The following is a 15,593-nucleotide window of genomic DNA, read 5'->3' as shown; positions in this document are numbered from 1 at the left end:
ATTGTGTCAGGGTACTGAAGGATCAGAACATGGTGCCAATACAATTTCTAGGATCAGAAGTTAAAATTTCTTGGGCTGGGAATGTGGCTTAATGGTACAGTGATTGCCTAGCATGCATGAAGCCCTGGGTTTGATTCCTTAGCACCACATAAACAGAAAAAGCTGGAAGTGGTGCTTGGCTCAAGTGGTAGAGTCCTAGCCTTGAACAAAAGAAAGCCAGGGATATCACTTGGGTCCTGAGTTCAAGCCCCACAACTGGCAAAAAAAAGTTAAATTTTTTGTTCATAAGTTTATTCTTTTATATCTAGGAGACCATAAATATGAAAAATTATTATTATATATCAAAAACACTACATTCTATCACATTCAACTTTATAATAGTCTTTTTCTCTGGGCCTCAGTTTCTTACTCTTTTGAGCTCTTAAGTCTAAGAATATTTTTTTTAATTGGCAAGAAACTTTGTTATCAATGAAATTGTGAAAAATCATGCTTGCATTTGATCAGAGACACAGGCACTTTACATATCTATTCAATGAATTAAAGAATTACTGTATTCTGCTATATGTTGAATTTATACTTTTGTAGATATAATCTTTCTTTTCTTACAGTACTGGGGTTTGAACTCGGGACCCTGTGCTTTCTAGAGAGGAGCTCTGTGATTTGAAACATATCTCTAGTTCTTTTTGCTTCAGATATTTTTATTTATTCACCTCAGTTATTTATCTTCTGTTTAGGACACATCTAAGTCTGTAGAGTAGTGCCTGAAATACATTATGGGTACAATAAATGCTACAAAATATTGCTTAATGAACAAATAGGTGGGTTTTTCTTATTTGCAACCTGCTAATCAATGTATACCATATAGTCTTCATTGTGAATGGTTTTCTTCTTTCTTTGTTTCTTTTTTCCTTCCTTCTTTTTTAGTTTCTTTCTTTCATTTTTGAGTTTTGCTGTTTCCTTGAAACAAAACAACAGCACTAATCCTTCAAAAGACAGAAATGAACTGAAGACTAGCACATCCCTAGCCACAATGATAAATGGGGCCCCTAAAGAGTCATTCTTTTCCCACTTACTGATGAGCTATTAACTTCTTAGTGCAAGTCTACTTGATATATGGTAGAAAGGGGAATTTACATTTTTACTTCAACCTGTACCATTCTTTTAAAAAAATTTTCATTGTAAAGGTGATGTACAGAATAGTTATAGTTGCACAAGTAAGGTACATTTGTTTTGAACAGTTACCCTTTCTTTCATTTTCTCCCCTCCTCACCCCATTCCCCTCCTCCCCCAAGTTGTAAAGTTCATTTCCAACATAGTGTCTAGTAACTATCACTATTGCATTGGTTCATCCTTTGTCCTACTGTTTCTGTGACTCCCCTTCCCTTCTCCAAATCAGATAAACTTTTATACAAGACAAAGATTGCAGATATTAAAAACAGTGACATATGGAATACCATTCTGAAGGTCATAAAAAGTTCTTCCATGCCCTTCAAGAGCCAAAATAATCATTTGAAATTCATAACAGTTAGCTGTGTGCCAGTGGCTCATGTCTATAATCCTAGCTACTCAGTAAGATGAGATCTGAGGATTATGATTCAAAGACAGCCTGGGTAGGAAAGTCCATGAGACTTACCTCCAATTAACAACCAAAAAGCTGTGGCTCAAGTAGTAGAGCACTAGTCTTGAGCAAAAAAAGCCCAGGGACAGTGCCCAGAACTGAGTTCAAGCCCCAGGACCAACACACACACACACACACACACACACACACACACACACACACACACACACACACATAACAGTCTTAGGTTTAAAATAATAGTCCTGGAAGAGTCAAACGATAGGAAAATAACATCCCTACTTCCTGTACTGCCAAATACTAGATCACAAATATAACAAAGCAAAAATACATCAAATGAACACAAAACCTGTCATTTTAAAGTCTCAGCAATTACCTGGCCTCCATTAGAAGTCAGAGTTCATAAATGCTTCTTGATAATCTTATTGCATTTGGAATTGTTCTGGCTTCAACCTTCTCCTCACATGTCACTGCAAGTAAAATTTTACATTCTCGTTTGCCCAACACTTCAGAAAAATCTGGAGTTGAGCTGTCTAAGTTGAGAGCCAGGCTTTGCCTTACACTACTATATGGCCTTGAATAAATGAGCCAAACTTTATCAGCCTCAGAGTGCTCGTGTATTAAAGAGAGCAGATGTGTCTATAATAACTATTATTATGATTCAATAAGCTATCATATAGAAAATATTTGGCATATATTGAGCTTTTCATAAATATTTCCCCCTTTGATGGGCTGAAATCGGCCTGATTTGCTATTATGAATTTGTAAGGAGGGTGGAGTCCTGGGGCTTGAATTTAGGGTCTGGGCACTGTGCCTGAGCTCTTTTGCTCAGGGCTAACACTCTCCTACTTGAGCCACAGCTCCCCTCTGGCTCTTTGGTGGTTAATTGGAGATAGAGCCTCATGGACTTCCATGTCCAAGCTGGCTGAGATCTTCAGATAACTAGGCTTATAGACATGAGCCACCAGCACCCAGCTTAATTTATTTACTGTTATTCTTGAGATATTTCCAGCTCTAGCATTTGTTGAACTTCAAAAATATCATTTCTGCTTACTTTCCTTCAATGAGTAAGTTAACAGTTTATCTTGTCTCGAATGCCCGAGGTCTTGGGTCTAATCTCCAGGACAAGGAAGGGAGGGAGGGAGGAAGGGAAGGAGGGAGGGAGGAAAGGAGGAAGGGAGGAAGGGAGGGAGGGAGGGAAGGAGGGAAGGAGGGAGGGAGGGAGGGAGGGAAGGAAGGAAGGAAGGAAGGAAGGAAGGAAGGAAGGAAGGAAGGAAGGAAGGAAGGAAGGAAGGAAGGAAGGAAAAAAGAAGGCAATGGTAGATTAATTCATTTGAGGTTCTTAACTAGTCAAAGGAAATTTGTTTAACTAACACCAGAACAGTGTACCACTAACAGATTGTATTTGATTGACATATCAAAATTGTTCATTAGCAAATATGAGAATGTCTCAAACAATACAATAAAGTATATTAATGACATCTAGGATTTTCAGGGGAAGGCTGGAGATGGCATCGGTGGATGGGTTGTTAATTCCTAAATTTGCAATGCTGCTTAGTACACAAAGTACACAAACAGCCTAAGGCCCTTCCTCTCTCTCTCTCTCTCTCTCTCTCTCTCTCTCTCTCTCTCTCTCTCTCTCTCTCTCTCTCTTCTCCTCTCCTCTCCCTCTTTCCTTCACTCCCTATCTTTCTCCCTTCTTCTCTCTCCATTTATAAAATGGAGATTTCTATAATGAAGTAGCCTTTAAAGAAGTAAAATTAAATAATCACCCTAATGATTCCTTTAGCTAGTAGAATAAATAGCTAGAGACTTCCTTTACTGACACAGAAGTACACAGCTCCTGGTGCCTGTGTAGCTCACTTACCCATGCCAACTGATTGTATTTTCAAGTAGCCATAAGCAGGGACATTGGAAGACACAGACATGTATCCCATTCTGGAGGACCATACAACTCCCTGTATTTGTGAGGCTATGTGAAGGAACTGTGTACAAATTCTCCCAATATAGCACACTGATTTTGTGAAAGACATTTAAAGAACTACTATTTAAAGATTTGTGCTAATACCCCAGTGGAATGCACATGATGCCTATTTGGAAGGCAAGAAGAAACTCTTAGACTTGTATTTATTTTTATCTTTTAAAAAAGATGAAAGAAATTAGTCCTTGTTTTCACAGACAGACAGACAGACAGACAGATAGATAGGTAGGTAGATAGATAGATAGATAGATAGATAGATAGATAGATAGATAGATAGATATAGGTTTACATCAGAATGACATACTTGTTCAGAATGTTTCTGGTAATGGCATATAATCAATATCATTTGGAGACACTGGTTGTATGCATTTGTGTAAGTTTGTGATGGTCCAGGACTATATCCTAACTCTACAATAGTGCCTTTGCCTTACCGTGGATTCCCAAACTGAGTTTTCAAGCAATCTCAGAGTAAATTCCAATAGATGTATCTTCCTGTCTTTCTGAACAGAAAGGGCTAAATTTTTTCAAAGTTGTGAAGGGGCTTTATTTCATTCAGTCAAATCATGACTTTCAATAGGGGCACAGGTGCTTACGTGAACATATCCACAAATCATCCCACACACTTTGCTTACTGGGTGTAAGAAGCAGACTCCAGAAGCAGCCAAAGTAAACACCCCAGCAAGATAACTTGCCTATGGCCTTTCTCACAAGCAACATTTTACTAACTCAGTGTGCTTACTAAACACTTCCCTTCCCCCAAATTTCAGAGTTGGGAGAATACTATTATTTCAGGCCTGTGTTCTTCCATCTCTGAATTTTCTACCTCTAGAGAGTCTATTGATCAAACCAGGTCAGTAAGTCACAGGAACTATGCGGCTCTGACCTAGCTTAAGTTCTTTATAATTTGTGGAACAGGAAAGTGGTCGGAAACTAAATCAAGAACATAATGTCATTTCCTCCTGCCACAGCTGCAAGCCAGGACGTGTCCACTTAGCCATCCTCTAGTGTCTTATGAAACTCTAAGCATCCTCATTGATGAGCTCACCTGTTTCCCTCAGACACTGCCCAATTCCCAAAGCTAATTGACAGCATGAGATTACTTTTTTCATGTGTTTCACCATTCTTTTCCTAACAACCAATGCCTACATGTCCAACGTTGGTCTAAGCACTTTACATGTATTGATCTCTCATTATGTAATTTCTCTCTCATTATCTCTATTTTTACAGATGGTGGAATTAATGAAGAGATTTAAGTGACTTGCTCAAGGTCACAGAGCTATGAAGTGACCCACACAGGAAATGGGCCCCACAGTCTTAGCCTGAATCCCCTGGGACAATACTCCTCATCCTACTTTATTTTTTCTCATATGAAACTATTTATTTATTTTCTTGATTTGATTTTATTGTCACAGTGATGTACAAAGGGGTTACAGGAACATACATAAGGTAATGAGTACATCTCTTGTCAAACTTGTTACCCTTTCCCTCATTATCCTGTTTGACTGTCTCTAGGCAGTTTCTCCTTCACTACTTTCTTTTGAGATATATCTACTTTCTTTCTTTTCTAATTTTTAGAGTAACATTTATTTCACTTATTTACTTTTTATAGCCGTTAAGTAGTTGTACAAAGGAGTTTCAATTCAACATGTCAGTTTTTTAGCACAATGCATCCTCATTAATGTCACCACTTTCATCATTCTCTCCCATCTCCCCCAACCCCACCCATCCCTTCAATTTACCCACTTTAAAATATCTTTCAACTATGCCCAATATTTGATGATCATGACAATGGTTCAAATAAATGACCAAATGTTCTGCTTCTACAATGTGAGAGTGTTCCATGAGGAGCCTTCTTATTTACATCATTTCTGCCCTTTCTCTCCATCCCAGATCTGGGTAAAACAGGATTGTGAAGTAGGTATTCCCATATTCTGCACTTCCAGATTCAGCACCTTGTCAGTCCAAGATTCTTGCTTTCCTAAAGAACTGAGATTGTAGGGCAATTACCCAGAAACCAGTGTAAAGCAATTTGAATTTATATCTCTTAGTCTTCTTTTCCTGTGGGAGCTTACTTAATCTTTCCTTCTTTAATGTTGTGGGAACATGATAAGACATGTAAATGAAGGGGGAGGAAAATGGCTTTCCATCTAGTTAAGATGATAGGTGATAGGATTTATTTTTCCTTTTAGATTTCAAGGTTTAGATTTTTTGTACCTCTTATATAAGTCTTTCCAAAAGACTTTAAGGCTTATTTATCTTTACTCAGGAGAATTTTTCTTATAGGAAAATGTAGTGAAAAAAAGAAGACATCATAAATCCTTCACTCAACCTTTCAACTCTTAAGGTGTTAAAATTAATACTACTTAAATATCTGGGTTAATAGTTTAATCAATGGCATATTTCTTCTCAGTCATCTTTATAACAAAAAAAAACTTTTAAATTTCTCTCCACAGGCTTTATACTGACCGTTGGTCTTTGACCTATTAATTCACGTGCATCTTACAGGACTTGGTAGAAGGTTGTAGTGATAGAAGTTAATAGTCCCTGCTGAACTTTCCTGACAAACTACTTATCTTGCATCTGTATTGGATGCCAAGTCACTAACCTAGAAAATCAACCCTTATTTTACACATTTGTCTTCTGAGATATAAAACTTCCATGGTAGCAGTGATGACTTTGATTGTGTGATTTAAAATGGTAGTTACTAGTCAGAAGAAACAAGGGCATGCTGGTATCTTCTTCCTGAGTGGCCCTGAGATATTTACTTGTGATATTTGCCTAATTTTAATATGTAGGGATGATAATGGGGCCCTGTATGTGGGGTGAAGTCTTGAAGTTACATCCATCATATTCAGCAAAATTATTTCTCAACTAGTGGCTGTCCAGGGTCAAAGGAAGAGAGATGATTGAAGGACTTGTGAATTACTTCTATCCATACAAGTGCTCCCAAATGGGTTATTTATTTTATTATTTTGGTGAAATCTGGACCTATTTAAAACAATTAGAAAATAAGTATCAAAACTCCCATAAAGAATGGGATTTTGCCAGGAAAGACAAAAATGTTAATGGCCTTGTTCCAATTGTTCAATGTAAGGAAAAGGCAGTGGAGAGGAAGAGAGATGGGTTAACTTGAATAAAGGTTTAAATTCCAGCATTCTTTCTTGTAAGTAAAAGATGTATTATGTATATACTGGCCTGATAGAAGTCCTGTTGCTTTGGAGTGAGAAGAAGCTTGCTTTGGGGCACCAGAGTTGCGGTTTGTGATTCTTCAGGGTACACTTTGTGAATTCTCTTAATTAATCATGAAGAATTGCTGTGTATGCTGGAGACTTATATAACAAAATTCTCCTACAGCTGGCATCACCTTCAAACTGACCACCAGGAATTGGGCTTTCAAATTACTAAAACCCAAATGGATAGCATTCTGGTGTATTATACCAAGCAGTAGTAGATGGCATTAAAATTGAATGATATAATAATGGATAGTATTAAATTTAAAAGGATTAAATAATGATAATAAAAATTTGAAAAAAAGGATTAAATAAGACACATAATCATAATACTAAGATTAATCCTTAAAGTCTTTTCAGTTTCCTTTTCAAAAAACAGGCAGTCTTCTGCTTGTTTCAATACAATAGAATAATCTCACCAGATATTTTACTGTATTTAGAAGTAAATGACCCTGAAGCCAAGCCAAGCCACTGGCCATCACGTTACTTCCAATGTACTTATAGTCTGCGGTATAGTGACTGGATTGTGCAGATATTCATGATGCAAGCCTACGTGAGGTGAACATCAGGAATCAGCAGTCAACATAAGGAATCACCAGTCAACATAAGGACACTGATGACACTTTGCAACAGAGACATGAAAGGAAAATGGAAAGACAGTTCAAATGGCCTCTGCTTCCATTTGTGCATCGACCTAAATTTATATGTTTTAACCTGATATATATTCATGTCTGCAAACTAAACTTGAAAGAAAAGGAATGATGTCAGCTTCTGTTGACATTAAGCAGTGGGAAGTTTTGCAAAGGATTCTAGACCTTTCTCTCTATTTTTTTTCTTTTTCTTTGTACTGTAAAGTCTCCAGGCAAGGCATTTCTCTTCCTCTTATTTTGTTTATGATCTTTCTAGTTCATGAAGGGAAAATAAAGAGAAGTCAGCTGGGTAGGTTTGTTTTTCTTGTTTTCACACCAAAAGACAGGTTTCCGTTGTTTTTTTCTTCCTTAAATAATTTCTTTTTTTTTTTTATTTTTTATTTTTTGCCAGTCCTGGGGCTTGAACTCAGGGCCTGAGCACTGTCCCTGCTTCTTTTTGCTCAAGGCTAGCACTCTACCACTTGAGCCACAGCACCACTTCTGGCTTTTTCTATATATGTGGTGCTGAGGAATCGAACCCAGGGCTTCTTGTATACCAGGTGAGCACTTTTACCACTAGGCCATATTCCCAGCCCCAGTTACCTCTTTTTTATATGTACAATTATTTCTGATCAGGTTGCTGGCAAGTGACAAGGGCAGTGTCTAAACCTGAGGGAACACAAGCCCCCCCCCCCCCCCCTACATTGCTAGAGAGGTCGAAGGATAGAGTTCCACACTGTATTTGGAAAGCAGAGTCATTCAGTGAGATTATGCCAGTATAGTCTCGGTGTCTCTTTGTCTGGCTTTGTTCTCTCTAACTAGCTAAACAATCCCTCATGTTCTAACAAACCTTTCCTAGCTGGAAAGAGATTTGGATATTTAGAAGAGAACATGTGAATTGGTAGAGATAGGAGAAAAGGTGAACAACCTGAATTCCATGGGTGATGGTTGATCCTTGTCTTTAGTTCAGTGACCAAACTTCTTCAGGTTTAATTGCATTCATTGTGTGTGTAGTAATGAGTACTGGCCCCCTCCAACGCAGGGAAGTGATATTCCTTTGTAATCTACGCCCTTCACAAAAACCACTAATGACATTAAGTCTTACAAAAACTTTTTCTTCACATATGCTAAAGTATTATCAATTTAAGCTTTCATGAAGTGAGATCATGAAGTTTTAAAATAATTTTTGTAATTAACAATATATCTTAGATAATTTTCTCTATCTTAATGCATATTAATTTTATCTCATTGATTATATAGTATTCCACTGCATGGAATTATAATTTCACTGTTCTCTATTACTAGGCATTTGAGTTAGCCATTCAACATTGCCTTTTCAAGAGAATTTATCATATGCTTAAATAAATTATTGTGTCTTGTTTAAAAATATACATACTTGCAACACTGGGAATATGGCCTAGTGGTAGAGAGCTTGCCTCGTATACATGAAACCCTGGGTTCGATTCCTCAGCACCACATATATAGAACAATCCAGAAGTAGCACTATGGCTCAAGTGGTAGAGTGCTAGCCCTGGGCAAAAAGAAGCCAGGGACAGTGCTCAGGCCCTCAGTTCAAGCCCCATGACTGGCAAAGTAGTTACAAAAAAAAAATACATATATATATAATATACATACTTGTCCCTTATTTTGGCTTAACTCATCATAGGAACAGGAAAAAAATCTCTATATTAATGTACATCATTAAATGTAACTCTATATGTAATTCATTGTTTATTTATTTGTCTTTTGTTTTTGCCTTTTCTTCTTATACAGTCACCTACAGCCGGGGACAAGGATGAACCGGCTCTACCGGTAGGAAGGAATAGCTCTGTCTGCCTGTTCCTGCGCCTGTGGAGAGCATGAGGCATGGGTGGGAAGAAGGGAGGCTATGTGCTCAGTAAATCACCCTCTCCCTTGGAATACTTGAATGGCTTGATCCAGTGGAGTATATAGATACTCTATCCTACAATTAGTTAAAACTGCATTCTGATTTTACTGTCAAGTTATTTTTGGTCCCAGGTATCAAACGTTGGAATTGACCCTTTCATTGAGCATGAATGAGCTTTTATAGCAGTTGAAAAAGTAAGAAATTCCCAACTTCTATTCCAGGGGATGTTGAGCTGATATTTGGGGACAACATGCAATAAATGCTTGATAAGTGTTGTTTTGTATGTATGTGTATCTGCATGCACACACATTTTGATTGAAAATTTCTTTTGGTCCTATCAAAAGAAATGTTGCATGCAACTTACATATTTAATATAAACAGAATGCCTGAAAGAATGATTCAAGCTCTTCTGACAATATAATACTATTTTAAATGTGAAGGTACCCATAGCAGAGTTCTTCTAGAATAACAACTCCAATAGCAATGATTATGAAAAATTATTAACAATCACAATTTCCACTTCCCATCCAACCAACACTTCCATCACATTTCATATTGTGTGGCATGGGAAGGATGTGACCTTGTTAGTTTTGTGTTCAGCCCTTAGTGATGATTACATTTCAACTTTATTGAAGTCTTCTAACCTTGCATGTAAAATATTTTGAAGCTTAATCATTTGAGTATTCTATAAATGAATAGCACAGTACATTTAAATTTTTTTATTAAGTCAGACACTAGCAGCTAGCTACTTGAGAGGATGATATTGGGAGGCCAGACTATGCAAAAAAGTTTGCAAGGTCCTTTCTCAACTTCAGCTGGTGCACTGGTGCATGCCTATCAATCCAAGCTAGATGGGAGGTTAAGATTGAGATCATGGGGCTGGGGATATAGCCTAGTGGCAAGAGTGCCTGCCTCGGATACACGAGGCCCTAGGTTCGATTCCCCAGCACCACATATACAGAAAACGGCCAGAAGCGGCGCTATGGCTCAAGTGGCAGAGTGCTAGCCTTGAGCGGGAAGAAGCCAGGGACAGTGCTCAGGCCCTGAGTCCAAGGCCCAGGACTGGCAAAAAAAAAAAAAGATTGAGATCATTATGTTTCGAGGCCAGCCGGTAGAGGAAAGACCATCTACATAGGGAAATCTAGACACAATGATGTACACCAGTGATCCCAGTAATGACAGGAAGTCTAAAGCAAGCTCAGGGGTACATCAGAGTGGGAAGCCAGACTTTATCTCAACAATAACATGGGGCGGGGAGGGAGAGAACAGGCTGGAGGCATAGTCCAACTAGTAGAGTTCCAGCCCAGCAACTATAAGGCCCTGAGTGTAAACCGCAAAGGAAAGAGAGAGAAAAAAGGCAAACAGGCAGAAGAAAGAAAGAGAGAAAGAGAGAGAGAGAGACAGAGACAGAGACAGAGAGACAGAGACAGAGAGACAGAGACAGAGAGGAAGGAAGGAAGGAAGGAAGGAAGGAAGGAAGGAAGGAAGGAAGGAAGAAGAAAAGGAAGGAAGGAAGGAAGAAAGAAGAGAAAGAAGAAGGAGAAGAGAAAAAGAAGAGGAATTCTCAGACTTCTAGGGACCCCATCTTTCCTCCTGCAATGCGCAAAGCAAAGACTTAAGACTTATTCCCTGAGATCCCAGAGAAGATGGCTAAACTAATACCAGACCACAGTCACAGTCTCTTTTTTAGAGGAACTGATTATCTCATTCACAGCTGAAGCATAAGTAATATCCTCAGGGTCTTATCTGAGTCTTGTTTATTTGAGAGTATAATTTTTAGTAAAATAACAATTATACTGAAAACCACACTAAGAAACTCTAAGAAAGTCCAATTTCTCCATGTACTTCATACTGGGATTTTCCTCATTTTTCAAAGTCATTACACCTTTCATGTTTCATATTTATGAGTTTTAATTTTTTCTTGTCTTCCCAAGTTGGTGTGAATTAAACGTGTTAGCCACCACAACGCACCTTAACCAGATTTGTTTACTTTTTTTTTCTTTGGGCCTGAGACTGGGACTTGAACTCAGTACCTGACATTTTTGGCTGGCACTTCTCCAACTGGGCCACACCTTCAACCCCAATTGTTTACTATTTAGCTTGATGGCCAAATGTGTGTTTTAAAATTCTCAAGATGAGTTGGTCTAAGATAAAGCTCTTTTCAAATATGTTTAATTGTGGCCTCTTATAGGATTTTTCTTAGAAAATTCTTCTTTGGGTTTCGAGTATGGTTGAATACTTTAGAAAACTCTGTAATATAAATTGTGAGAAGACTAAATATAATATGAAATTTTAGTTTTAAAATAACTTTTTGTCTAACCTTTGGACCAAAATTTCAATGAGAAGTTAATTCACTGATATTATATAAATCAGTCTTTAAAAACTTGATTGCCTCTGTGTACCTTCACCTGTGATAAGCAGGCACAAAAATCTACCAACAGAAAAAAATTAAATATGTATTCAGGATAAAAATTTGTCCAAATGTAGAGGGCTTAGGGTGCTATTTTTTCAGATTATTCCCTTTGAAGATAAGAGAAAAATAATTTGTGGGGAACTTCATCTCTAGAAGCTCATTTATTTGTCCTCTCTCAAACATCACTTTCATCTATTTGGGCAACCAATAGGAGTTCCTGCAAAGCCAGGAGGGTGCTCTCATGGATTCATAATAGGAGTGACTGTCCCCTAGATCTCATTGAATAAAGACCAAAGTACTTTCTGGTTAGAGCAAGGATTCCCAGGGAAGAAGTGAGGTATCCCAGGACTTGTGCAAAATGCCCCTTTGGAAGGCAAAGAGGAAATTTTAATATCACCATCACTTACTTTCTATGTCATTCATCATTCACTGGAAAGTGTTCTGTGTGCTCATATATTAGTGTGTGTCTATAGAGATGTGAATATGAATATGGACATTAATATACAGATAGATATCCCCTGAGATTTTTACCCACAGGATGCTCAATCCAAAAACTTCAGAAACTACCAGCTAATTTAATAATAATCTTTGAGAAAAGCAGACTTGAAATCCAGGTCTTCACTTTTTGTTTGGGTAACATGGTAACACATTTTACTTGAGGCTGTTTCCTCATCTATCTAAAGTTAATGCCAACAGCATCTATTTCTAATGGTTTATTTTGAGGAGAAAAGCAAATGTTGTAAAGTGTAGAACATTTCTGGAATTTATTAATCCTCTAAAAACTTGAAGCAATTAATTTGTTTTGTAGTAAAGAATGTGAGAAATCCATTCCTTAGGATATTTGAGCCAGTAATGGGTCTTGAACTCAGAACCTTGCACTCTTGCTTAGCTTTTCCACTCAAGGCTGACGATCTACCACTCCAGCCACATGTCCACTTCCAGGACATTTGAAATATGCTTTGAAAATCATTGACTTGTGTGTATGATTACATGTGCCATCATGTGACTCAAGTCAATGGCCACAAACTAGATGAAGACCTTCTCTTTAATGCCCTGTCCATACATCTCTGGGAACTAACAGTATCTTTGGTTTTTCTCCTCAGGCTAAGCCACGCCTCCAGCGAGGAGGAAGTTCTGCCTCCCTCCATAACAGTCTCATGAGGAACAGCATCTTCCAGCTCATGATCCACACCCTGGATCCACTCGCTGAAGGTAAATATCAGGCTTTGCTTTGGGAGTTGGTTTTGAGGGCAAGATGATGTCAAAGATTTCTGTATTTCATGATCACACAGCCTGCCAGCTTCCTCTTGGTTGCATCCACCAGTGGAAGCCCTGACCCTTGTCCTGCTTTACCTGCCACAATTTAGTTACTGGTAGGGAGGTTTTGAACCAGCAGAATGTGAGGCTTGTGTGCTGAATTTGTCTTTTGATGCCTCTGGCATCAACACAGCTTGTTATGAGGCAGAGGACAGAAAGGGTTGCTTCCTCTTCCAGGTAGAATATCCTTTTTCCTTTATCATCCTTTCTGAATTTCAAAACAAAATCGGGTGTGAAGATAAATTGTGCACCTTGAAAAGGAGAGCGGGAAAAAGAACTCTCTGACTTGCTAGGGCCATTAGCAGTGAATGCTGTTCCCAGTAGAACATTAGTATTGTCCTAAGTCTTTGGCAGATGGAGGGGGAAGTGAACATCTAAAGAGCCCTAAAACAGAATCAGCCATGGGAGACCCAAAAAAGACCTGGTTCATCTCTCAAGGTAATCCTAAGAACCATCACAAAGAACCCAGTAATATGTTCTCCCAGTTATCCTCAGTCACAGTAAATCCAAATGTATCCTGGCAATTACATAAGTATCCAAAAAATTCACTGGGGGTAAAAATTCAATAGATATATGGTGGGGGGGGGGTGAATTTGTTCAAATGGTGTTGTGTATATATGGGAAGGTTATGATAAAACTCTTTTGTATTACAAATGTATTTTGGCTCACAAACATAATTTATCCAGTAGATAGGTATCTGATAAGTCAAATAAGCATCAGCATTTTGCCACAAGCAAGGTGGTTAGATATAACCAAGTCTGTCTGCCTGATATTTACATGGGAGCTAACAGGGATCGTGGGAAGAATAGGAAGGGGCTGAGAAATAAGCACATGATCCTGAAAGAACACACAGATCTGATGACAAATCATGTCCATACATGGTCTCCTCCAGTATCAATCTTTGTAAAGAATTTCAGGGGCACAGACAATAAAGAGAACCACATGCTGTAAAGAAGTCTGGAACCCTAAAAGCAGCTCCCTTGGTCCTACCTTTCTTCATTGGATATATACCTCCCACTCAGAAATGATAGCTGCAGGTCACCGCCTACTGCAGAGCATGGAGCATTTCAATTATTACATTTCTCCTTGCTATTCCCACAGAGATGTCTAGTTGACATGTTGTCTAATTGGTATCCCCTGAGGAGACCTGCTGCACAGGCTCTGGGTTCTATTTACTAGATGTGATCATTAACTAGAGACATTCTAAATATTGTTACTCTTTTCATCCAGAGATCCATTTGACTAGAGGATTAGAGCTACTCACCAGCCTCCTTTTCTTTCTGTTGGATTATTCCTACAGAGAATCACAGGGTAACTGCTTTCACTCCTGCCTCCTGCCTCTAAGCAATCATGTGACTTTGGACAAGTCAAGGGCTCTCTAGAAACTGGCTTTTTCATCTATAGTAATGTTTTCTGTTGTTGTTGCTGCTGTTGTTGGGTACTTTACAGTTCACAAAGCATCTTCATATCTGTGCTCTTAGTTTCACAGTAATATTTTGTAGGTAGCATTATTCTCCATTCATGAAGTCATATACCATCAACATAGATATCAAATGTATCTACCACTCTTCCTCTGCTAAGTCAGTGTTCCAGCCATCTTTATCACTTCCTGCAGTGGCTCCTGAGCTGGCCTTCCTCTTCCTCTACTGCCTGTTATACTCGTCTTCTACACAGCAGCCCAGGTGGTCTTCTTTAAAGGTAAATCAAGTCATATGACCCTGCCCCTACTTATATTGTCAGTGGCTTACCAGAGGCTCTCAGGAAAATTATGAAACCTTTTCCATGGTCTCTATGATTTGCCTTTTGTTCCCAACTCAGCTAGAGTCACTTTGTTTTAGCCACATGGACCTTTCTATCTTCGGACAGATATCTCTTCTCAGACTCAGGGTCTTTGCCCCAGCCTGTTCCCACCACCATATAGCACTTTTCCTTCCTTTCACCTCCTTTTTCTCCTTGCTCTTCTCCTTCCTATTCTTCATCACTCTGTCTAAAGATACTTCCTGGACATACAGTTTGAATCAAAGTCCCTGATCCCCATCTCTCAATGCACTCTTTATTTTTCATCTATGTCCACACAATAATGAGTGTGATTATTTGCCTGTTGGCCTGTCTCTGCCAGAACTATCTATGTTTCTTGAGAGCAGGGGCACTACCACTCCTAAGCCTAGCAGACTCCCTGACCAATGGTAGCTACTGAGACTCAGAAAGTCCAAGCCCCTTGGTAAAAACCATGCTATTGAACTGATATTCCCACAATCTCTCTGTCTCTCTCTTTATCTCTCTCTCCCTCCTTCTCCCTCTCAGTCTCTCTCTGTCTCTCTCTGTCTCTCTTTCTCTCTGTCTCTCTCTCTCTCTCTCTCTCTCTCTCTCTCTCTCTCTCTCTCTCTCTCTCTCTCTCTCTCTCTGAAGGAATTCAGTCTCTAAAAAGGCTTACTTTTGTTTTCCTGCCTGGAATGGAGGTTACCTTTTGTTTCTGTAAGATAAGAGAAAGTGAATCTGGGTTGTCACAGAGTTGCACCATCAGTGATTTTCCAAAACACCTGGTCCTTATGGAGCTAA

The 15,593-nt window shown here is 38.7% G+C and overlaps 1 protein-coding gene across 1 annotated transcript in view; it reads left to right on the top strand.

The window, feature by feature from the left end:
- Slc24a2 (solute carrier family 24 member 2) overlaps positions 1-15,593 on the top strand; it is a 224,223-nt gene that overhangs the window by 127,153 nt on the left and 81,477 nt on the right. The window contains exons 3-4 of the mRNA XM_048357576.1: positions 9,190-9,228; positions 12,821-12,929. Coding sequence (XP_048213533.1) covers positions 9,190-9,228; positions 12,821-12,929 — 148 coding nt within the window. The remainder of the gene's footprint in view (positions 1-9,189; positions 9,229-12,820; positions 12,930-15,593) is intronic.

The sequence above is a fragment of the Perognathus longimembris genome, chromosome 1 (assembly GCF_023159225.1).
Source record: "Perognathus longimembris pacificus isolate PPM17 chromosome 1, ASM2315922v1, whole genome shotgun sequence".
Classification (NCBI taxonomy): Eukaryota; Metazoa; Chordata; class Mammalia; order Rodentia; family Heteromyidae; genus Perognathus; species Perognathus longimembris.
The sequence above is the reverse complement of the archived record's forward strand: the minus strand, read 5'-3'. Positions and strand labels throughout refer to the sequence as shown.